At 46.0% G+C, this 24,227-nt stretch overlaps 1 protein-coding gene across 3 annotated transcripts in view; it reads right to left on the bottom strand.

The window, feature by feature from the left end:
* focad (focadhesin) overlaps window positions 1-24,227 on the bottom strand; it is a 366,162-nt gene that overhangs the window by 86,160 nt on the left and 255,775 nt on the right. For all 3 annotated transcript variants that reach the window (XM_038804621.1, XM_038804620.1, XM_038804622.1), the window contains exons 29-32: window positions 22,590-22,679; window positions 20,846-20,993; window positions 6,018-6,137; window positions 570-692 (exon numbers count right to left, since the gene is read on the bottom strand). In XM_038804621.1, the coding sequence (XP_038660549.1) occupies window positions 570-692; window positions 6,018-6,137; window positions 20,846-20,993; window positions 22,590-22,679 (481 nt within the window). The remainder of the gene's footprint in view (window positions 1-569; window positions 693-6,017; window positions 6,138-20,845; window positions 20,994-22,589; window positions 22,680-24,227) is intronic.

Below are 24,227 nucleotides of genomic sequence, written 5' to 3'. Positions count from 1 at the left end.
AATCCAATCACTCATTAATCTTTCTGTTTTAGGTAGAATAACCCAGCTCCTCTCGTCTTTCCATGTAACTGAAGTCCCGTTTCCCTGATGTCATGACAGTAAATCTCTTTTGCACTCTTTTAAAGTCTTTGAAATCCCTCGTAAAGTGTGGAGTACAGACCTGGAAACAATCCTCTAGCTGGGGCCTAACTAGCACTTTACAAGTTTACCATAACTTCCTTGTCTCGTACACTAAATGCATTTGTTTATAAAGCTAAGGACCCTGCATGTTTTTGTTAAACAACCGTCTCAACTTGACCTGCCGCCACTAATGATTTGTGTACATAGGTCTTCCTGTTTCTGCACCTCTTTAAAATTGTACCATTTACTTTGCATTGGCTCTTAACCTTCTTCCAACCATAATACACAATTTCATACATTAAATTACACGTACATTCTCCTGAGATCTGTTACTATTCCCCTCACTGTTTACTTATTTGTAATGCATTGGAGCACCATGAATATTTAATAGAGGTAGAACTAGCATAAATTCATTGAATTACAGATCACTTTTATAAACAACTTCCGACCTCGGCGAGAAGAATCTTCATCCACGCAGGAAGTAGTCGGTTATTAAGGTCTTCGGCCTTGCCGTGTCCACAGACCGCCAGGCCATGAGTCAAGTTCCCAAGAGCCATGGCAAAACCTGGAGTCTGAGAATAAAAGAAAATCAAATTTAGAGCTTTAATATTGGAGTGGCATGGTGGTTAGCACTGGTGCATCATAGTGCCAGGGACCTAGTTCAATTCCGGCCTTGGGTGGCTGTCTCTGTGGAGTCTGCAAATTCTCACCGTGTCTGCGTGGGTTTCCTCCGGGTGCTCCGGTTTCCTCCCACAGTCCAAAGATGTGCAGGTTAGGTGGATTGGCCATGCTAAATTGCACTTTAGTGTCCAGGGATTTGCAGGTTAGGTGGGGTCGGGTGGGGGCGTGGGCCTCAGCATGGGTGCTCTTTCAGAGGGTCGGTGCAGACTCGATAGGCCAAATGGCCCTTTCTGCACTGCAGGGCCTCTGTGATTCTGTATTCAAAGTGGCACAATGCAAAGATATGTCCATGCCTGGGTTTGATAACTTGGCCCAGTTAACAAAGAAGCAGAATTCAAAACTTTGTTGAATCACAACCTCTCGGAATAATTATTTTCTATTCTGTAATTAGATTCCGACACTTCCACATGGCTGGGAGTGTCCCACTCTCTGACTGGTTAATTGAAGGCACATATTAGCAACACGCATTACCACAAATGTTCCAAATTTCCACACAGCAATGTCAATACAATCTATGTCATGGCCCAATGACATTGATTTCCCACAAAGGCTCTTCATTCACACTGTGAATCAAACAAGTCAAGGTTTCCATATATTGAAGCTACAGGCCTACCCCCTACAGGATCCTGGTCAATGACTTCACATTGTTTGTATTGATACTGCTACCTAAATACAATCATTCATATTCCTGCCAGAGTCTCATTTACGGAAGGTGTTAATCCTATGTTTTGATCCATGTGATCACTTACTCTGGCTCTGGTCTGAAGGTTCGGAGAGGAATTTTCCAGAGAGGTTTTTCTCCCCTCCATTGACCTGGGATTTTTTTCTATATATTTTTGTTTTCCACAAAATAAAAACGTCATAGCTGTGTGCGTGGAGCTGGGGAGAAGTATTTAGTCATGAAAGTTGGAGTAACTGCTCAATTCCTGCTCACCAAGTGAATATATAATAGTGAAAAGGAAATCTTGTACAATTCTGTATTTAAAGGGCACAATCTCGAGCTTTTATTCTATTATTGGTTTTGCTTGGATTTACCTCAGTCTGGCAGAGCTAGTTCCACATGTCTTTAGAAAGATATTTATTTTCCTTCCTACCATCATGGAAAGCATCAGGAATCAAAACTGCACACTATTCAGCTGGCCACCCACATGGATAATAGTAATTATTACGACTCTTATCAACCCACAGTTTACACGAGCTGGCTTGCACGTTTTCAGCTTTAAACACTGACATCGCCTGGCATTAACAAATAACAGTTAAATATATTCACTGCCTACAATAAGCTGTATTTTTTCTCTTTGTGGGCACCAACTCAGGGAAGAAAACTGAGAATGACTTCACTTAGTTGTGCAATATTAATGTGTGAATCATGAATATGAGTAATAAGACTAGAAGATAAGATAACCTGAATCTTCATTTTTCTTTCAACCCCTTGGTGTCATTAGTTTGAATGCACTTGTGCGACCCTGTTACCAGGCCAAGAAAAACACTTGACAAATGGTGGAGTTAGAAGCCTACAAGCTTATGAGGGGCATGGACAGAGTGGATAGTCAGATTCTTTTTCCCAGGGTGGAAGAGTCAATTACTAGGGGACACAGGTCAAAGGTGCGAGGGGCAAAATTTAGAGGAGACGTGCAAGGGAAGTTTTTTTACATAGAGGATAGCGGGTGCCTGGAACTCGCTGCCAGAGGAGATGGTGGAAGCAAGTATGATAGTGACGTTTAAGGGGAGTCTTGACAAATATACGTGCTGTACTTTTCTTTGTTTTTTGTTCTTACTAAGAGCCCGAACAATGTCTGCTGTGCAGTGAAGCTGTTTAGGGCAGGGAGGTCCCGTTCTCTGTTGAGCTTTTTGGTCACAGCAAGGACTGGAGTAGGGATGCAAATACTGACAACCAGCATCACTCAGCTGGAGCATAGATAAAAACATGCCAGAGTTCCTGCTTCTGAATATTCCCCAGTGACTTTTGCTGAATACTTAACAGTTGTATGTGTGGACAGAGAGAACAAGTTCCATTCAGCTTTGAGGCCAAAGGACAACCAGGGAAATCACATTGCCCAGGCCTGTTAGTGAAAATCGTCACATCGCTGGATGCCAACAGGCAATCAGAATCTGTGCAAGTCTGTACCTAAAGAAAAGAAAGACCTTTTGTTTAAAAAAGAGCCCAATTAGATTCTCAGGAAGTCTTAAAAGGTTTCAGAATTATAAATTGAACCATCGATAGATAGAAACTAGGAGAAGGAGGCCACTCGACCCTTTTGAGCCTACTCCGCCATGCAATAGGATCATGGCTAGTCCTTGATCTCAATGCCATATTCCTCTTTTCTCCCCATACTCCTTGATGCCATTTAAATCTAAAAAAAATCTATCTCTTCCTTGACTACATTCAGAGACTTGGCCTTCACAGCTTTCTGGAGAATTCCACAGATTCATGACCCTTAGAGTGAAGAAATGTTTCCTCATCTCAGTCCTAAATGGGCTACCCTGTATCCTGAGACTGTGTCCCCTGGTTCTAGATTCCCCAACCAGGGAAAACATCCTCCCTGAATCTCGTCTGTCCAGCACAGTTCGAATTTAATTACTTTATTACTATTGTGGCAGTGTAGCAGGACTCAGTGGGTGAGATTAATCTGTTTATTTTTGGTGCTATTGGTTTCGGCAGGAATGTAACCGCTCTTTTTCAATAGCACAGTGGTTAGCACGGTTGCTTCGCAGCACCAGGGTCTCAGATTTGATTCACGCCCTGGGTCACTGTCTGTGCGGAGTCTGCACGTTCTCCTTGTGGGTTTCCGCCAAGTGCTCCAGTTTCCTCCCACAAGTCCTGAAAGATGTGCTTGTTAGGTGAATTGGACATTCTGAATTCTCCCTCTGTGTACCCGAACAGGCGCCGGAATGTGGAGACCAGGGGATCTTCACAGTAACTTCATTGCAGTGTTAATGTAAGCCTACTTGTGACACTAATAAAGATTATTATTAATGCCATTGGAATATCTGAGTATAACTGAACAGGCAGACGGATTATCTGTTCAATGCTTCATCCAAAAATGGAACCTCTGACAAGAGGTAAAGAGGCAATGAAGTCTGAACCAAGATTGTGTGCTCAAGTCTCGGAATCACACTTCCGATCCAAGCTGAATAAAATATATCCAAAAACGTGCTGGCACATTAACCCCAAAGCTAAACTGAATAAAACGTATCCAATAAACTCATTGGCACATTTACTTTAAAACACATCAGCTTTATGTTATCGCACATTAGTAGACTGACCTATATGGAAAATAGCCATGATTTGAGTTGAAATGTGCAATGTCTGCAATTGGTCATGTATGTTTTTTAAAAAATGACCAATTTTCCCACCAAAAGCATTTGGGAATAGAAGAGTTGCTTAAGGGCTGGGTTTTAAAACAAGCACATTTACACAGCTTTAAAAAGAAAAGCCACAGGATACAAGCATTTACAGAAAATGTATTAAAGTTAGACAAAGCTATGCTGAGTGAGAACAATCAGGAACAACAGGGGAGTCATTATGTCATGCTAGGAGCTAACGACAAACATTCACATCTAAGGGTGATGAAACACCATTTCTTCCTATTGAGTTTTGGAAGCGAATTTGGAAGAGGAGGTACTGTGCCAGGTTTGATTAGTATCTCCCGAGCCAACTTCTAGTGGAAAAGGGAAGAGCTCAGAAACAAAGTCACTACTTTCTGTGAGGAGAAAAAGATGGTGAACAAATCCTCACATGTTAGCAATCTGGTTTTAGGGATACACAAGTTTGAAGCAGGCTCAGAAATATTGGGCGGGTAGCTGGAAGACACCATGTTTGAGTCAATTAAGGTGACCTACTGATGTGGGGAAGCCTGCCGTGCACTTTATTTTGTATCATGACACAAACAGTAATTAAACTAAGTGAATCATAACCGCTGTGCTGCATGTTTACCCGCTGCAGCAGTTTAACGTTCTGTATAAAGCTTCACCTCACTAAGTTTCTGCTCAGTGTACCTTTGTAAACAACGGAAGTAGTACTCAAATATTTGGTTCAAGTCACAATGGTGGATTATTGTTCCAACTCCCAGTTTACTTTTGTAGAAATGGAGATGAAAGATATGAAGAGTTGATTCCCATAAAAAGTAAGACATTAACATCTGTTATGTGTACAAATAAAGCCATGGAACCCAAAATGTTATCTATGGCAGACTTTAACATGGAACAAGTCTATTATGTTGGAAATGTCTTTTGTCATCATTCATTCTGGAGTCCCACTGGTCATCCAATTTTGGATTGCCTCAACCCAGTTACTTTGGGATATGGCTACAAGACATAATAATAATTTTTAGTGTCACAAGTAGGCTTCCATTAACACTGCAATGAAGTTACTGTGAAAAGCCCCTCGTCGCCACCTGGTCGGGTACACAGAGGGAAAATTCAGAATGTCCAAATTACCTAACAGCACGTCTGTCGGGACTAGTGGGAGAAAACCGGAGCACCCGGAGGAAACCCACGCAGACACGGAGGTAACGTGCCAACTCCGCACAGGCAGTGACCCAAGCCGGGAATCGAACCGGGGACCTTGGCGCTGTGTAGCCATAGTGCTAACCACTATGCTACCATGTTGCCCTTGCTACCTTGCTGCCCTGAAATTGCCGACAACTTAGTACAAACTGGCAATGCCACTCAGGCAAGCTAGGAGGATAGAAACAGAAACAGGAAATGCTGGAAATACTCAGCAGGTCAGGCAGCAACTGCAGAGAGAAACGGAGTTCACATTTTGGGTTAATAATGACCATCTCTCTCCACAGATGCTGAGTATTTCCAGAATCTCTGTTTGTATTTCAAATTTCAAGCAACTGCAGTATCTTGCTTTTCTATAAGGATAGTTGTTGTAGGAAATGGATATGCTTACTGCACTATGGTCAACTGTGTTCTCCTGAGGGTTGGATCAAATGCATTTATAAATCCCCTCGATTCACTCTGTTCATCCGAGATTGTGCCATTTAGGATTTTTTCTGCTTTTCGTCCCTCCTTTTCTAAAGACAGCGGCCCTGGAACATTATTTTTGGCTGATGGGAGGAGGAATGGGGAGGGTAGGTGTGTCTCCTGGATCTCCAACTGCAAAGGCAGGAGACTGAGAGAACGCGGTATTGTCTGAAAACTTTAGTACTCTTCTATAAAGCTGCATTCATGAACTTTGGGCAATTCAACACAGACTGGTCACCGACCTGTTGGCTCTGTTCTGCCAAGGTCCGCAGCTTGTTCATGATCTCTTCAGCTTCATCCGCTGGTATGATACCAGCACTGAAAGCAGAAACACTCACACACGCCACTGAATAAGCCAACACCTGAAAAAAATGAAGATAATGACCATTATTTCATTGCTAATAATCTTACATCATACAGACAATTGAGTACAACAAATAAAATTCATAGCTATCAGTGCGTAGTCCATAGACTTCGGCCAGCTTATTTACTTAGCTTAAATAGAGGAAAATTAAACGGTCACTTGACAAAGCAATGCTCGGCGATGGCGGTATAATGGTGGGCATAGCTACGTGCCAAGCAGTTGATCCGGGTTTGAACAATCTGCCTAATCCCCGCCCCCCACCCAAGAACATGAGGGGGAACAGGATCGCCCTCCCCAGTAAAACTAATGTAAAAGTATTTATAAATTATGAACAATGTAAAGAGCCCTGGCAACAGTTGTACATACATGTGTAAAAATGTGCGCAATCCATATCACTAAATGTTAAAAGTCCCAATAAGAACACTTCTTAAAAAATGAGATACACGCCTTTGTAAATAAAGTAAGGAAAGGATAGAACGGAGGCTACCACCATGGTTGTGGGGACAGCCTGTGCTGATATTGTTACTATGTTGATTATGATGGTTGGTTCTAGTATTCTGCAGAGTTTGGATCACAAGTGAAAAATGCCAATAAAAATATATATTTTTCAAAAACCTCCAGTCTTCCCGATTACTGTGCGTTCGGCAGCAAATGAAGGTGAATTATCCCTATTTGTTACAAGTGTGAGGTTTATATGTTTACTGTGCTTCAGGACAATTATTTTTGGTTGATAAGATTATCATAGTTTTGAACTGTTGAATTGAAAGAGTCATGAGACCTTTACTACAGTGTGTCTGACAGTAATCCTGGATGATTCAGTTATTAGATCATAAGCAGAGTTACACTGTGTTAATGAAAGGGAGGTGCTGAATGTTGAATTTGAATAATGACAGTGGACCCCAAGTCCCCAGTGAGAAAACTGTGAGTCTCCGAGAACCCAAACAGGTGTTATTGGCATCAAGCCGGAAAAAGTTGGTACGCAACCTATCAGCTGGAATCTTCAGCTGCGCCCGGCACAAGATCGCCACGGACGGGGGGGGGGGGCGGACCATGTTAAAGGCCATTGACCTCAGATGGGAATTTCAGGTCGCCGGGCAGATGCGGCCGAAGAATCCCGCCCTATATCTGTTTCTGGGATGAAAAGCATCCCATGACAACTGGAGAGAGGCAATTACCATTTTGATTTGGATGCAGGGCTACTGTGACACCCATTGCAATGGAGAGGAGAGGAAACAAAATTGGGATCAGATTACAGGTTTGCCTAAAAGCCCAGAGGCATCTGATCACCCAGATCAGAGCATAGTTGCCATGTTTCATCTTGGATGATGAGCAGCCAACTGGCAGGTCAGATAGGACGAAGATAGATGTTGACCAGTCCTGCACATTAAGTAGAGAAATAAAGACTCCCTTGTGCATTGCACGTATCGTGCTCAGTTTGAAAACTTAGTTAGTGAGGAGTTCAGACAAGGCTGGAGTGTCTGCCGAGTTGAGGCTACAGGGAGAATCCCCAGGGAAAATTCGCAAGGTAGAAAATAATATTAGAAAAGAACATAAGTAAAACACTTGGACTAGTTCCAGAAGAAGTGAATTTCTCCTTAAATGACTGAGTAAATGACTGAGGGAAGGTGGTGGCATAGTGGTATTGTCACTGGACTAGTAATCCAGAGAACCAGAGTATTGCTCTGGGGTTCCAGGTTCAAATTACGACTGCAGATGGTGAAATATGAATTCAATACAAATCTGGAAATAAAAGACTAATGATGACCATGAAACCACTGTCAATTGTCGTAAAAACCCATCTGGTTCATTAATGCCCTTTAAGGAAGGAAATCTGCCATCCTTACCTGGTCTGGCCGAGATGTGACTCCAGACCCACAGCAGTGTGGTTGATTCTTAGCTGTCCCTCAAGGGCAATTAGGGATGGGCAATAAATGCTGGCACAGCCTGCAATGCCCATGTCCCATGAACAAATAAAAAAAACATTGGGAGGGGAACGTCCAGGTGGTGATGGTGTTCCCATGTATCTGCTGTCTTTGTCCTTCTAGATGATAGTGGTCGTGGGTTTGGAAGGTGCTGCCTCAGGAGCCTTGGTGAGTTCCTACAGTGGATCTTGTAAAGCGTATACACTGCTGGTACTATGCATCGGTGGTGGAAGGGGTGATTGTTTGTGGAAGGGGTGCCAATCAAGTGGGCTGCTTTGTCCTGGATGGTGTCGAGCTCCTCGCGTGTTGTTGAAGCTGCACTCATCCAGGCAAGTGGGGTGTATTCCATCAAACTCCTGACTTGTGCCGTGTAGGTGGCGAAGAGGTTTTGGGGTCAGGACATGAGTTACTCAGCGCAGGATTTTTAGCCTCCAGCCTGCTCTTGTAGCCATAGTATTGATGTGGCTACTTCAGTTGCTGGTCAATGGTAATCCCCAGGATGTCGATAGTTGGGGATCGCCACTAAATGCCAGGGACGATAGTTTGATTCTCTGTTATTGGAAATGGTCATTGCCTGGCACTTGTGTAGCGCAAATGCTACTTGCCACCCCAAGCCTAGCTATTGTCCAGGTCTTGCTGCATTTGCATGTGGACTGCTTCAGTGTCAGCTGAGTTGCAAATGATGCTGGATATTGTGTAATCATCAGCGAGCATCCCCAATGTCTGACCTCATGTTGATAGGAAGGTCATTGATAAAGCAGCTGAAGATGTTTGCGTCTAGGACACTACCCTGAGAACATCCTGCCCTGATGTCCTGGGAATGAGATGGCTGAACACCCAGCAACCACAGCCATCTTCCTTTGTGCCAGGTATGACTCCAACCAGTTAAGAGTCCCCTCCCCCACCACCAATTCCCATGACTCCAGCTTTGCTCGGGCTCCTTGATGCTATATTTGATCAAATGCTGCCTTGATGTCAAGGGCAGTCACTCTCACCTCACCCCTGGAATTCAGCTCTTTTGTCCATGTTTGAACCAAGGCTGTAATAAGATTGGGTGCTGAGTGACCCTGGCGGAACCCAAACTGAGCGTGAGTGAGCAGTTATTGCTAGACAAGTGCCGCTTGACAGCGCTATTGATGACCTCCGTTCATCACCTTACTGACGATTGAGAGTAGACTGATAGAGCAACAATTGGCCGGCTTGGATTTGTCCTACTTTTTGTGTATTGTTTTGTCTTTATTCATTGATACTGTAAAAGTTATTTTTAAACATTAAAATCTTGGATGTGTAATCCTTTCCATTCCAAAAAGTAGAAATTTGAATTTCTCTTTAAATTCGTAGCTGTTTCTGCAGATGTTGGAACAGCATAAATAAAGTATGAAAAGCATAGCTAAATGAAGTAAATCCAAAACATTGCATCAAGGTATTCCTGGAAAATAGGTTTAGAGGAATTATAAGGAAATTTGTGGAAAATCAGCATATTGGAGAAAAGCTGGTTTACTGAAATAGTGATAAACTTTTGGAATAACATACCACTCAAGGAAATAAAAGCATGACATAATTAAATGTGCCGATGGCATATTAATAAAATTGGCGAAGCTATAATGGATCAACTATCATTTTATCCTAATGATCATTCTTGTACTCCTGGGTCTGACAGTTTGAAAGGACAAAATGGAGTTTGTTTGCACCTGTTTTTTGGGGCATTGTGGGTGTTCTTAGGGGCCGGCTTTGCACAGTAGACTCAGCAGCTGGCTTGTAATGCAGAACAAGGCCAGCAGCGCGGGTTCAATTCCCGTACAGGCCTCCGCGAACAGGTGCCGGAATGTGGCGACTAGGGGCTTTTCACAGTAACTTCATTGAAGCCTACTTGTGACAATAAGCGATTATTATTATTAAATCTCCAAACTGACATTTTGTGGACACACTGCACTTGGCACCATATTGACAAGAGCATCGGCACAAGCATAACAATTGGCTATCAGTTTGACTTTGACACCAATGATGCCATTAAGGAGTTCAACACTCCAACTAGTGCCCTCTCTTAAACTCACACAGCTAAACCTGCATTCATCAGCAGGAGGGAACGTCCATAAGCACTGTGTAATAGGCTCTAACTACTGACAAGTCAGTTGCAGATTTGTTTCTTCTGGTTGTTGCTCTGATTCTACAAGTATTTGGCACTTTTAATGCTGGTTTTAAGTTACAAATATTTATAGGAAATGATGTGGTCAAAACTTTTTGCTGACTTCAAGAATTCTGCAGTAACCTGTTGCTCCTAGACTTGGCGTCACGAACAGGCATTCCTCTTGGAATACAGCATGACTTGGAGAATGACCAGTAGCCATGCCGAGCAGAAGAAGCTTCTTGAAGAGGAGGTGAGGGGAGAAAAGGTCTCCGCAGGCAGCCACATTTGCTCAGGATCTTTAGGAAGCAATTTCCCTCCCCAAACCCTAGTGAGGAACAATGTGTACAGCATCTTCAATGAGGACATTCTCACCGAAATATGCCCAACGCTGCAGTCACAACTCCAACCTCAGAGCAGGTCAAGGACTGCATTGCTAGCGGCTGTGAAAGTGTCCGCGGCAACAAACTGTTCTGCACCTGGCTCCTTCCAGGCTGAAGCTGGAGATATTTGCAATATCCACTTTTGCATAGGGAGGTCCCTGAGGCTTTCGATTCTCAGAGAGCTTGCTACATTTCATTGTTCGTTCTCAGGTGGAGTGAGCACAGGGCTTTGCTAGGGATGCAGGCTTCCTCATAGTGTAGGGTGTACTGCATGCACATCTGTGGGCTCCGTTCTATCAGAACCCAAAGAGATGCATTCTCTGTCTAGCTGGTGTACAGCCACAGGAAGTAAATCATGCAGATTAATGCCTGGTAAACTGGCAGCAGTCATAATGTCTGCATTCTGAGACAGTATGGTGTACCAGCTGCATTTGAGCCACAAAGGATGGCTCTCAGGGGATCCACTGCAGATGACTCCAGTGAGCAACACACTCACACACGTGAACAGCTTGCATACAATGAAATTCATGCTAGCATTTTTCTGAGTCTGCTGGCTGGACTGCTTTGGACAAGCTCTGTGGTAATTGATAGAACAGTTGTTAAGGTTTGTCATGGTCTGCTGCACAACCTTGTCATTGTGTTAGGACAACTTTTGGGTGGGGGCTAGGTATTTGGTTGGTGTTAATAATAGTTTCAATGTGAAAGCTTACCTTCCCTTACTCATTGCTGTGAGTGAAGTAACGAGCGCAGCAGTGTAATTAACAGTTTCTGCAAATTGCTTTGACATTCTAAATATAAACTCAGTGGAAAGTGGTCTTAATTTTTCTGATCCTGAAAATCCACAGAGACCCTTTGAGAATCTGTTGGAAAATGCCCGGGACATGGAGGGGGGGGTGGGGGGGGGGGGGGGGGGGGGGGTGGGGGGGGGGGGGGGGGTGTTGATGGAGAGAATGTCAAGGTAGAGGGGCAGACTGGACCACTGAAAAGAGACTGGAATTTAACATGGAGAAATCAATCTTACCCCATTACTCAGGGGCTGATAAAAGACAGCACAGGGTCAGGGTAAAGTGTCACCCCCCCCCCCCTCCAAGGTCCTAAAAGGCACCCCACTCCACCCCCCCAGTTTCTCCACATACTTGGATGCCCAAAACCCAGCCGTCAACTGCCCACTAATCAACCACCTCAACACTGGTCTCTCAAATTTTCAAAGCTCCTCAATTCTTTGTCCTTCTATCTGTACTTTACCAATTTCTAAACACTACATGGTTGTTTTCTGAAACTTTATCGCAAACAACTTTCAGTATAGATGACAATATCCGCCTAAATTTGCTGTTTTTGCCCTTCCCCGTGGTAAAAGTCAAAGGGCTGGAATGCAACCCCATACAAATGAAATAATCTGACAGCACAAAGACTGTGACGAGGACATGCAGAAGCTAATTCTATGCCTGTGAATGATATTGACATGGTGTAGCGTGCTGTAGCCACCTGGGGTGGCCATGTTCCGATTACAAAATGGACACTTGCAGAGAATGAAGGGGAAAATGGACAATGCTGAGAAAGCAAGCAGGAGCAAGGTTTGTCTGTTGATTGGAGTTTGCAGCTCCCAGACAAGACCAATACTGCAAAACCATTAGCATACTAATGAGCCATCTCCGGGGACAAAAGAGAAACATTTGGGTAAACGATACCAAAGCAGACACCCCGGCGCCAGAGGAGACGAGAACAACGCAGGCCAACGGCCACCTAGGGCCCGCCCAGCAATCAGGGCAGCCACCCCTTTATTGGAGGAAATCGATACCAATGATCAGGATACGGTCCAATTAATTGGGACCAAGTTCAAGAACCGCCCAAAAGCACGCTCAGCCCCTTTGGGCATAAGAAGAAGCCCCCAAGAGAGAATCGTTCTTCTTGGCCTTGGTTCTCAGCGACGAGAGGCCTACCTAGCAGCTGCACCAGAACAAGTAAGTCCAAAGTCAACGCATGCTATGAGATAGACGCTCCTAGCTACTATTCCGTACCAGTTTGACCCCAACAGCCTCAGAACCGGACAAAGGCCATTGTTCCTCTGACTGAGTGGGCACCCAAAGCTAAGTACAGGCTTTAGCAGTAGTGATAGTTTAGTTGGTAGAGTTTGTGCATGAGTATAATTGGCTGTGTGTGTAAATAAACAAGCATTGATTTCGAACTTGTGTATCGAGTCTTTGATCAGTATTCAGGTTTGAACCTTGTGGCGGTATCGAAAGATACCTGGCGACTCTTGAGCAAACGTAATTAGAATTAAGGAGGGCGATCAAATTAACCGCCACAAACAGAGCCAATTAGAGAAAGAACACAACGAGCAACAGTGCAAATGAGGAAGAAGAAATAGTGCAACACAGAATATTGTTCTATTTCCTCTTTGGATAAATAGAGAGGCTATGGCTAAGATAATAAGGCAGCCCTATATTCCGGTTAAAAACAGAACAGCCAGAATTTTACAATCCCCCCCACCCTGCAGCCCCATAAGGGCCTGGTCCTGCCCAGCTCAATTTTTAAGTCTTCAGTCTCGATCTCGGGCAAGAATGGGTGGGCGTCAATTTGAAGACCCCTCGGAGGCAGCCTCCCTTCAGGGACCTGGGAATTCCAGTCCTCCCCCCCCCCCCCCCCCCCCCAACAAATCAGCATTCCCCCAGGGCAACCCTACTTTCCTGTCCCAGGACCACTGGCACTTTACCTGAATTGTGGTCCTGAGACTTAGGCTCAGGCACAGTGCTGCAGTACCTCTTCTAGCCACTGCAACTCTGTGCCTGGCGAGGCTGGAGAGCTGCCAGCCAATCAACGCTCTGCGTGTAAAATGGCAGCAGGCCTGTCAGAAAGGATATTTTCCTTGCCGACTTCCAGGGTGGTTGCTGCCGAGCGCTCGCCATCCTGAAAACTCAGGCCAACGTCTTTACAGAGGGATGGTAGCATAGTGGTAATGTGCTGGGTACATTGGTTTTAATCTCATCATGGCAAATGGTGGAATTTAAATTCAATTAATAAATCTGGAGTAAAAAGCTTCTCTTGGTAATAGTGACTACGAACATATCTGATTCACTAATGGCCTTTCGGGGAAGAAATATGCTGTCCTTACCTGATCTGGCCTGCACGTGACTCCAGACCCACATCAATGCTCTCTGCAATGGCTGAGCAAGCCTCTCAGTTGTATCAAACCACTCCAGAAAGGTCACGAAGAAAGACAAGCGGACGGACCACCTCGCAAAGACCTAGGCATTGGAAATGGCCATGGCAAACCCAGCCCTGCCAACACTACAAAGTTCTTCTTACTCATGTCTAAGGGCTTGTGTCAAAATTGGGAGAGCTGTCCTGCTGACGAATAAAGCAACAGCCTGACATAGTCATAATCTCAGAATAGTACTTTACTATCGCTGTCACCACTGTCACAATCCCTCTCTTAACAGCAGGACAAACCCCAGAGGTAGCAGCACAATGGCATTTCAATTTCTGCTATTCCAATTTCTGGACCTGGACAATTAATGGGACCCATGCCTTTAAGATGTTCTTCACCTTAATTTAAAAAAAACAAGGCACAGCAGGATGTGCTGTTTGGTCTGACATCAGCACGGTAGCATTGTGGATAGCACAATTGCTTCACAGCTCCAGGGTCCTAGGTTCGATTCCGGCTTGGGTCACTGTTTGTGCGGAGTCTGCACATCCTCCCCGTGTATGCGTGGGTTCCCTCCGGGTGCTCCGGTTTCCTCCCACAGTCCAAAGATGTGCAGGTTAGGTGGATTGGCCATGATAAATTTCCCTTAGTGTTGGGTGGGGTTACTGGGTTCTGGGGTAGGGTGGAGGTGTTGACCTTGGGTCGGGTGCTCTTTCCAAGACCCGGTGCAGACTCGATGGGCCGAATGACCTCCTTCTGCACTGTAAATTCTATAATTCTATAATCAGTGATGATGGAAATGGCTGTCAGTCAACAGACTGTTTCAGATTGCCGGGGCTCAACTGATATCCTATGCTGATTGGTGCTGACCGCTTCTGGAATGTTCCTTCCTCTGTGAGACTGTGTTTACAGTTTTTATTTTTGTTTGGAACTCCAGGCTGAAGGAGGCGCTTTCGAGTTTCTCTCTTCCTGAAAGGATCAATCTCTTTCAGCCACCCGACTGGAGATTCTGTTTTCTCCTCAGTAAAGCTGGATGACATTCTAGTGAGTGGGAAAGCAAGTAAGGTTAAAACTCAGGCTGAGAACGTGGTTTGAGGGGAGACAAAAAAAAATCTTCAGGAAGTCCAGACAAGCCGCCAGTTGAAAGCAGGGTCACAGCTCTTATTTCACTCTCTCATCTGATGGAATTGGTCTAAAGATCCAAAGTAAAGACTTTTCTCGCTACACAGCCAGATTAAACTGCAAGAAAAATCTAGCTGCAGGCAGGGTCAGTTGTTTGAAAAGCCTTTTAAAACCTCATGTGGAGAACTCTGTTCTTATCTCAGAATGGCTGCTGGCCATTCGGGTGGAGTGGAAAACTGGTAAGAATTACACAGGCCTGAGGCTGTTCTATTGGAGAGAAGACCCAGGTTAATATAAGTTAAAGTGGCTCCCCAGAGGAAATCCTATAGCCTGGGAGTTCTGCCAGGAGACCGTTGCTAGCAATCCAACTGCTGGTTTGAATCACTCCGCATCCTGGGGGGACAGCCTGCTGTTGCAACGATTTCAACATCCAAAGCAAGGACATATCTTCCATTTCATATTAATCCTCTTTATTGTGACCCCTCTCCCCTCCCTGTGTGTGTGTCTGTTGTGTGCGTTTGGGTACAGAGTGGGACAGTAAAAGGCGGGGAGGGGGGAGGGGGGGGGGGGGCTGGTAGGTGTTTAGCTGGCCGATGTTCTATTATTAAGTGTGGCATGTCTTATCTCTATTTTTGTTATAAATAAACATTTGTTGTGTTTCACTTACAGATTTGGTGCCTGTAGGTCAGTGGAGCAGTTAAGGGCCAAAGATCTCAGAAACTTTAAATAAATTATTGGTTAAATTACTTGTGTTGGGACTGCGGAATCTGTGGCGCTGGAATTGCCTGCGCACTAACCCAGGGTGACCCAACAGTATACAGCACATAATGTCAGCGCCATACCGTCCTTCAACAAATAGATTGGCCAAGCAATTTCTACAGTCACTTAAATGTTCTGTCAAGGCAGCTGACCAAGGTATGTGTGGAGGCTTTAGAGCGAGTGCAGAAGAGATTTATCAGGATGTTGCCTGGTATGGAGGGCATTAGCTATGAGGAGCGGTTGAATAAACTCGGTTTGTTCTCACTGGAACGACGGAGATTGAGGGGCGACCTGATAGAGGTCGACAAAATTATGAGGGCATAGATAGAGTGGATAGTCAGAGGCTTTTCCACAGGGTAGAGGGGTCGATTACTAGGGTGTATAGGTTTAAGGTGCGAGGGGCAAGGTTTAGAGGAGATGTACGAGGCAAGATTTTTTTACACAGAGGGTAGTGGGTGCCTGGAACTCGCTGCCGGAGGAGGTGGTGGAAACAGGGACGATAGTGACATTTAAGGGCATCTTGACAAATACATGAATAGGATGGGAATAGAGGGATACAGACCCAGGAAGTGTAGAAAATTGTAGTTTAGTCGGGCAGCATGGTCTGCACAGGCCTGGAGGGCCGAAGGGCCTGTTCCTGTGCTGTACTTTTTGTTCTTTTGAACTTATATTGTCAAGAGTGAATAACGTCTTGATGTCATCCTGAAACCCCGCATTTGCACCAACACAGTGTTCACCAGCAATGCTGCTTTTCAAAAGAAAACTAAGAACACAGTTTGACCTTTTGATACCACCTGGTACTTCTGAAATTGTCAAACAACAATAACAAGCACAGATTGTTAGGAAAGAACAAAACTCGAAAAAACGCGTATTCACTCAGAGAATGAGTGCTAGTAAGAAGCTACGCTACAAATGGGTATCTGCTGTTATCCTAGCAATTACAGATCAAATATCATACACCATGCAGACGGATGGTGAACAAGTTTGGTGATATCATACCGATCAACTACTAGCTTCCAAAGTGAAATTGCTGCAACTTCCCAGGAAGAATTTTCGTCGGGAAATCTGAACAGTGATACTTTTGAACAGAGACCAAACACAGAGACAAATTGAGATTCTGGGTGGGATTTACCCAGCAAGCCGCTGCGTGTATTTCAGGCGCAGAGGCGGTCCACCAGCGGGATCTTCTGGTCCCGTCGTTGTCAACTGGACTTCCTGTTGAATGCACCCCTTGTCTCCAGGAAACCTGAGGCGGGAGTGCGCCATCGGTGGGTCCAGAGGATCCCGCCAGTATGAACAGCTGGGAAATTCTGGCCTCTGTCTCGGAGGAATTTTCAACACCTATGGAGACAGACACTGAAGAAACTTCAGAAAAACTTGAAGTACTTAAAAATAAGACACTTCAAGGGTCTCGGGTAGTCAGGTTCCAGAATGTCAAGTACAACTTAAAAGGGATAGACATTTGAGAGATTATCTTATTAAGTTGCATAAATGTAAAAATATATGGTGCAAAGTAAAATATCTAATGTATAAGTGGGTTTGTTGTCAACATGAAGAAAATTGTCATTTGTACTAATGAGATAAAGGGTGAGGGGGTGTTATGTGTTTAAGTAAATACATACCCACTGATGGAACGTCACATGAACTGTAATGACTGAGCTGAGTGGTTATGTGGGCTTCAGTTCTCCTCCACCTTGGCTTGTATGAGCAACCTAATAAACGTTGCATCGCCTTTGCAAGAAAGTGTGTGGCACCTCCATATCGTTTCTCTTTGCGGCACATGAGAATATAACAATTTTGAAAAAAATCTAGATTTTCATTTTACCTAGCTCCTCTAAACTGGACATCCATGAAATTACATGGCCTGGTGTATTCCCCACTCTTTTTTTAATCTTTATTCTCTCATGGGATTGGGCGAGGCTGCAATGCCAGCATTTGTTACTCGTTCCTATCTGCCCTTCAACTGTATGGCTTGCTAAACCATTTCAGAGAGCATTTAAGAGTCAACCGCATTGCTGTGGGTCTGGCGTCACATGTAGGCCAGACCAGGTAAGGATGGCGAACTTCCTTCCTGAAAGGCCATTAGTAAACCAGATAGATTTTTACAACAAAAGCTGAAACTTGTCATGGTCACCATTAGTGAGAGTACCTTTCAATTCCATATTTTCTGATTTGAATTTAAATTTCAGCACTGCCGTGGTGGGACTTGAACCCTTGTCCTCAGGTGCCCCCTCTGTACTGATATTAACATTACCAATATGCCAGAGGATCAACCCTAGTTCAACGAAGAGTGCTGGAGATCACACCAGGAGCAGCACCAGGCACACCTATCTTTGAGGTGTCAACCTGGTGAAACTACAACACAGGACTACTTGCATGCCAAACAGCAGAAGCAGCATGCAATAGATAGAGCTCAACGATCCCAGAACCAATGGTTCAGATCTAAGCTCTGCATTCCTGCCACATCCCGTCAAGGAATGGTGGTGGACAATTAAACAATTAACTGGAGGATCAGGTTCCACAAATATCTCCATCCTCAACAATGGGAAAGCCAATCATATCAGTGCAAAAGACAAGGCATTTGCAACCATCTTGAGCCAGAAGTGCCGAGTAGATGATCCATCACGGCCACATTCCGAGAGCACCAGCATCACAGATGCCAATTCAATTCACTTCAGGTGATATCAAGAAAAGGCTGAAGCCACTGGACACTACAAAGCCAATGGTGCTGAACAAAATGTAGCCCTAAAGGCACAGCTGCAAACTGCTCTGAGACCCTTCTTGAGTCAAAGATATGTTACGGAAATCTTCAATGCCAGGACAAGACACTGGAGAACTTATGCAGGATCAATGACCTTTGTCTGCAGTAGGGCCTCAACTGGAACTGCACCCCAGCCCTCAACCAGACCAGCACCCCAGCCCTCAACCAGATCAGCACCCCAGCCCTCAACCAGACCAGCACCCCAGCTCTCAACCAGATCAGCACCCCAGCCCTCAACCAGACCAGCACCCCAGCTCTCAACCAGATCAGCACCCCAGCCCTCAACCAGACCAGCACCCCAGCCCTCAACTGGACCCACACCCCAGCTAAACAGGCCCCGCGCCACAGCTCTCAAGTGGACCCGCACCCTAGCCCTTAACAGGCCCCATGCTCCAGCTCTCAACCAGACCCGCACCCCAGCCCTCAACCAGCCCTCAACTGGACCCGCACCCCAACCCTCAACTGGACCCGCACCCGAACCCTCAACAGGCCCCGCGCCCCAGCTCTCAACTGGACCCGCGCCCCAGCTCTCAATTGGACCCGCGCCCCAGCTCTCAACTGGACTGCGCCCCAGCTCTCAACAGGCCCTCAACCAGATTCACACCCAGCCCTCAACCGGACCTGCACCCCAGCCCTCAACCAGACCCACACCCAGTCCTCAACAGGCCCCGTGCCCCAGCCCTCAACCAGACCAGCACTCCAGTCCTGAACAGGCCCCGTGCCCCAGCTCTCAACTGGACCGCACCCCAGCCCTCAAACGGACCCGCACCATCCCTCAACCAGACCTGCACCCCAGCCCTCAACCAGACCCACACCCAGTCCTGCACCCCAGCCCTCAAACGGACCCGCACCATCCCTCAACCGGACCCGCACCCCAGCCCTCAACCAGACCCACACCCCAGCCCTCAACCAGACCCACACCCCAGCCCTCAACCAGGCCACATCCCAGCCCTCAACCGGACCCACACCCAGCCCTCAACCAAACCCACACCCAGCCCTCAACCAAACCCACACCCAGCACTCAACCAAACCCACATCCCAGCCCTCAGCCAGACCACATCCCAGCCCTCAACCAGACCCACAACCAGCCCTCAACTGGACCTGCACCCCAGCCCTCAACAGGCCCCGCGCCCCAGCCCTCAACAGGCCCCGCGCCCCAGCTCTCAGCCAGACCCACACCCCAGCCCTCAACAGGTCCCGTGCCCCAGCTCTCAACTAGACCCGCACCCCAGCCCTCAACCAGATTCACACCCAGCCCTCAACCAGACCTGCACCCCAGCCCTCAACCAGACCCACACCCAGTCCTCAACCAGACCTACACCCCAGCCCTCAACCGGACCCCCGCCCAGCCCTCAACCAGGCCACATCCCAGCCCTCAACCATACCCACACCCAACACTCAACTGGACCTGCACCCCAGCCCTCAACAGGCCTGCACCCCAGCACTCAACAGGCCCGCACCCCAGCCCTCAACTGGACCTGCACCCCAGCCCTCAACAGGCCTGCACCCCAGCACTCAACAGGCCCGCACCCCAGCCCTCAACTGGACCTGCACCCCAGCCCTCAATCAGACCAGAGCCCCAGCCCTCAACTCAACACCCCGCCAGACCTCAACTCAACTCAACACCCCGCTTGTCCTCAGCTCAACACCCCGACAGCCCTCAAATCAACACCCCGCCAGCCCTCAACCCAACACCCCACCAGCCCTCCACTCAACACCCCACCAGCCCTCAACTCAACACCCCTCCAGCCCTCAAATCAACACCCCGCCAGCCCTCAACTCAACACCCCACCAGCCCTCAAATCAACACCCCTCCAGCCCTCAACTCAACACCGCCAGCCCTCAAATCAACACCCCGCCAGCCCTCAAATCAACTCAACATCCCACCAGCCCTCAACTCAACTCAACACCCCGCCATCCGTCAACTCAACACCCCGCCAGCCCTCAACTCATCCCAACACCCTGCCAGCCCTCAACTCAACTCAATACCCCGCCAGTCCTCAACTCTACTCAACACCCCGCCATCCCTCAACTGAACACCCCGCCAACCTTCAACTCAACGCTCCGCCAGTCCTCAACTCTACTCAACACCCCGCCAAACTTCAACTCAACACCCCACCAGTTCTCACCTCAACACCCCACCAGTTCTCACCTCAACTCCCCGCCAGTCCTCAACTCTATTCAACACCCCTCCAGCCCTCAACTCAACACCCCACTAGTCCTCACCTCAACACCCTGACAGCCCTCAACTCAACACTCCGCCCACCATCAACTGAAGCATTAGAAAAATGGCTTGTGGCAGTAAAATGAACAGAATTCTTCTCCATCCTGGACCTGATCAGGATGTTGGGCCTGTGTATAGTTATTACGTATCAGAGATTTAGTTGCTTCAGTTTAATTGCAATACTGATAAAGCATGCATGCTTCTGTAAAGATTCAAACGATTATTTATTCTACGTGTGAACATGATTACTCTGGAACCATCCTACCTCTTGCAATAACCTGCTCTGAGTCACACTTTCATCCAAGCTGTCACAGAGTTTACCAAGGGTGACAGAGACATGAACACGGGATTCTGTTTGGTTGCTTTGGCTCATTAGGGACAGAACCAGTCCCACTCCCAGGATACATCCTGTACTGCAAAAATAAAAAACAACACGCATCAGGAGAATCATCAGTGGAGCCTCAGAGACTGTTTATTCTCCAGCCTCCGCATGGCTGACATTGGTTATTCCATACTTACACCGGAGAGTAAAACAAAAGTTACTATAGACAGGCTATAAAATCAAACTCAGGAAATGTTATATTTAATTCACCCATTCTCACGGTTTTATGTTGGCAAGTAGACACTCTAAATTATGGTCCCAAAAGAGGTGATGATGAAGTAACTTTACACAAATGTTTTGCAAAACATCGCTGGATCCTGGGGGTGGAGTAGCAGAGCAGTGGAGCAGAATGCACACTCCTGAGTCTCATTAAACAAGGACACGGAATAGCTATTCTGCTATCAGCCTTATTAATCCCTGTAAACAAGGTATTGCTCATCAGCACTAAGTTCAGTGAAAAGGGACCAACAGGTGAAAAGGCTGATGTGTAATATATTCAATAACAAAATGAGGACCATCGAACATAAAGTGCAGAAGGAGACCATTCAGCCCATCGGTCTGCACCCACCCACTTAAGCTCTCACTTCCACACTATCGCCGTAACCCAATAACCCCTCCTAACCTTTTACGGTCACTCAGGGCAATTTAGCATGGCCAATCCATCTAACCTGCACGTCTTTGGACTGTGGGAGGAAACCGGAGCAGCCGGAGGAAACCCACGCAGACACAGGCAGAATGTGCAGCATCTGCACTCCGCCTAGACAGTGACCCAGCAGGGAACCCATGTTCTGAAATATAAAGTTCTGCAGGTTTCAAACCGTTCGCACAACATGCTGAGCTGATGATGCAGCAGTCGTAATCCAGTAGTTAGCAAAGAGGTTGGAATCTCTTAAGTAAATAGCTCATATTTAGCTCATAGCTAAATCTGCAGCACTGCCACATGATACTCTGATTATTAAAACAGTTCACAACCCATTTCTATGAAAAACAAATGGTACAAGCACTAAACTTTGCGCTGGAGAGGCCAGATACTCTTGCCTCTGTACCAACAGAAGGGAAAGGAAGGGGGCGGTGGGGAGAAAGGGGAAAGGAGGGTGGTGGGGACGGAGGGAAACGGGGTGTTGGTGGAGGAGGGGGCCCAATAGAAGAACTTTTAGTTATGCTAAATTGGCCCTTAGTTGGCAAAAATGAATTAGGTACTTTAAATTATTTTAAAAAGTGACATTGCCTGAAATGTCTTTGTTCAGTGGCAGCCAAGTTAAATGGCCACCACAGTGCAGAAAATACGTTTAAACATAATTCAGTACCACCAACAAGCAAATTGTTGATAAATACCACCTGCCAGAGGTAAAATTGTACAGCCTGATTATCACCTAATAGAACACTTGCCACTTTCTAACATTAGGGAATATGTGTATGCACATCAGGGACTTATTTGTAGAATGCACTGCATGGCTTGTACTGGTGCTTTCCACATTTTGATTTCTTCATCTTTACATTCTAGAAACTCAATGTGCTGAATTAGCTGGTATAGAACTGAATCGTCTCGCTGATAAGATCATTATTACTGCCAGATTCTAAAACCATGCCTTAAAGGTAAATGAACAGAAAGATAATCAAACCGCACTTGTATTCCAAGGTAGTATCAAAGCAACATTGCTCCAGAGCATCGAGGGACTTCATGAGCAGCAAATTCATCTTCTGCCCCGCGACATCACTGCCAAACAGATGATAGAAGACATCAAATTTGCATACATCACCTCAAGCTCAAAAACTGATTTTGTATGTTCTGCAAATTCAAGCATGAAATAGTTTAAAATAATGCATGCTGCGCTTCAGAACCTAGAATGAGTTAATATAAATTTTACAGGGTAGGAAAGGATAAAAACATTCACACTTCAACATGAGCTCTAATTCCAAATGGCTGCTCTTGCATACATCACTTCTGCGGCACACAGAATTCCCATACATTCATGCATTATTGAACATTTTGCCTGCAATACCCCCATGGGGGGGAATCCATTACAGAAATGGTGTGTATTTAAGATGTTAATTTCCAGCTGATTTTCAGCACAACAATTTTGACGATTTATTTTATCTGCGTTTGCACAGTTACCAGAACAGTCACGTGTCTCTGATTTTCCCTTCACTTTCTGTTTGCTTGAAGCGAAGCATGATGTTTGAATTTTAAATTACAATGGCTTCAAAAAGCTCCAAGTTAGTAGCTCTGTCGAAGTTATTAAATCTTTCCATGTGAATTGCGGCACAAAGGTCACAAGGATGGGTAAGCGGTTCTCACTCCCACATCAGACTGTCATTGCTAAAGTCTCAGCTCTCCCGTTGAGTGATGATGGAGCTAAAATTCTCCTGATTCTCATCTGGAATTCTATCATAATAAAAAAAATGAACTTTCTTTGGTTCATCCCTCACTTTAACCCCTTGAAGCAGGAATCGCTGTTTTGGGTTTCAAGTTAACATTCGATTTTATTTCAAAAATATATTTACAGGCGGTGGGCTTCACTGGCCAGGACGGCATTTATTGCGCATTCCTAATTGCCCTCGGGAAGGTGGTGGTGAGCTGCCTTCTTGAACCGCTGCAGTCAATATGGTGCAGGTACACCCGCAGTGCTGTTGGGGAGGTAGTTTCAGGATTTTGACCCAGCGGCATTGAAGGAACAGCGGTATGTCTCCCAGTCAGGTGGGTGACTTGGAGAAGCGATTCAAGGTGGTGGAATTCGCATGTATTTGCTGTACTTGTCCTTCTAGATGGTAATGGTATAAGTTTGGAAAGTGTGGTCTAAGGAGCCTTGGTGAATTCCTGCAGTGCATCTTGTAGATGGTAGACATTGTTCTTTAGTGGTAGCGGGAATGAATGTTTGTAGACAGGTGTCAATCAAGTGGACTTTGTCCTGGATGGTGTCAAGCTTCTTGAATGTTGTTGGAGCTGCACTCACACCCCTGACTTGTGCCTTGTAGGTGGTGGACAGGCTTTGGGGAGTCAGGTGAGTTACCAGCCTCAGGGTTCGTAGTCTCTGACCTGCTCTTGGAGCCACAGTATTTATATGGCTAGTCCAGTTCAAGTATTGGTCAATGGTAATCACCAGGATGTTTAAGGTGGGGGATTCAGTATGGTAATTCCATTGAATATCAAGGGGCGATGGTTAGATCCTCTCTTGTTGGAGATTGTCAATGCCCAGCACTTGTGTGATGCAAATGTAACTTGCCATTTGTCAGTCCAAGCTTGATATTGTCCAGGTCTTGCTGC

This window comes from Scyliorhinus canicula, chromosome 8 (assembly GCF_902713615.1).
Source record: "Scyliorhinus canicula chromosome 8, sScyCan1.1, whole genome shotgun sequence".
NCBI classification, from domain to species: Eukaryota; Metazoa; Chordata; class Chondrichthyes; order Carcharhiniformes; family Scyliorhinidae; genus Scyliorhinus; species Scyliorhinus canicula.
This window is presented reverse-complemented; position numbering and strand designations above follow the sequence as displayed.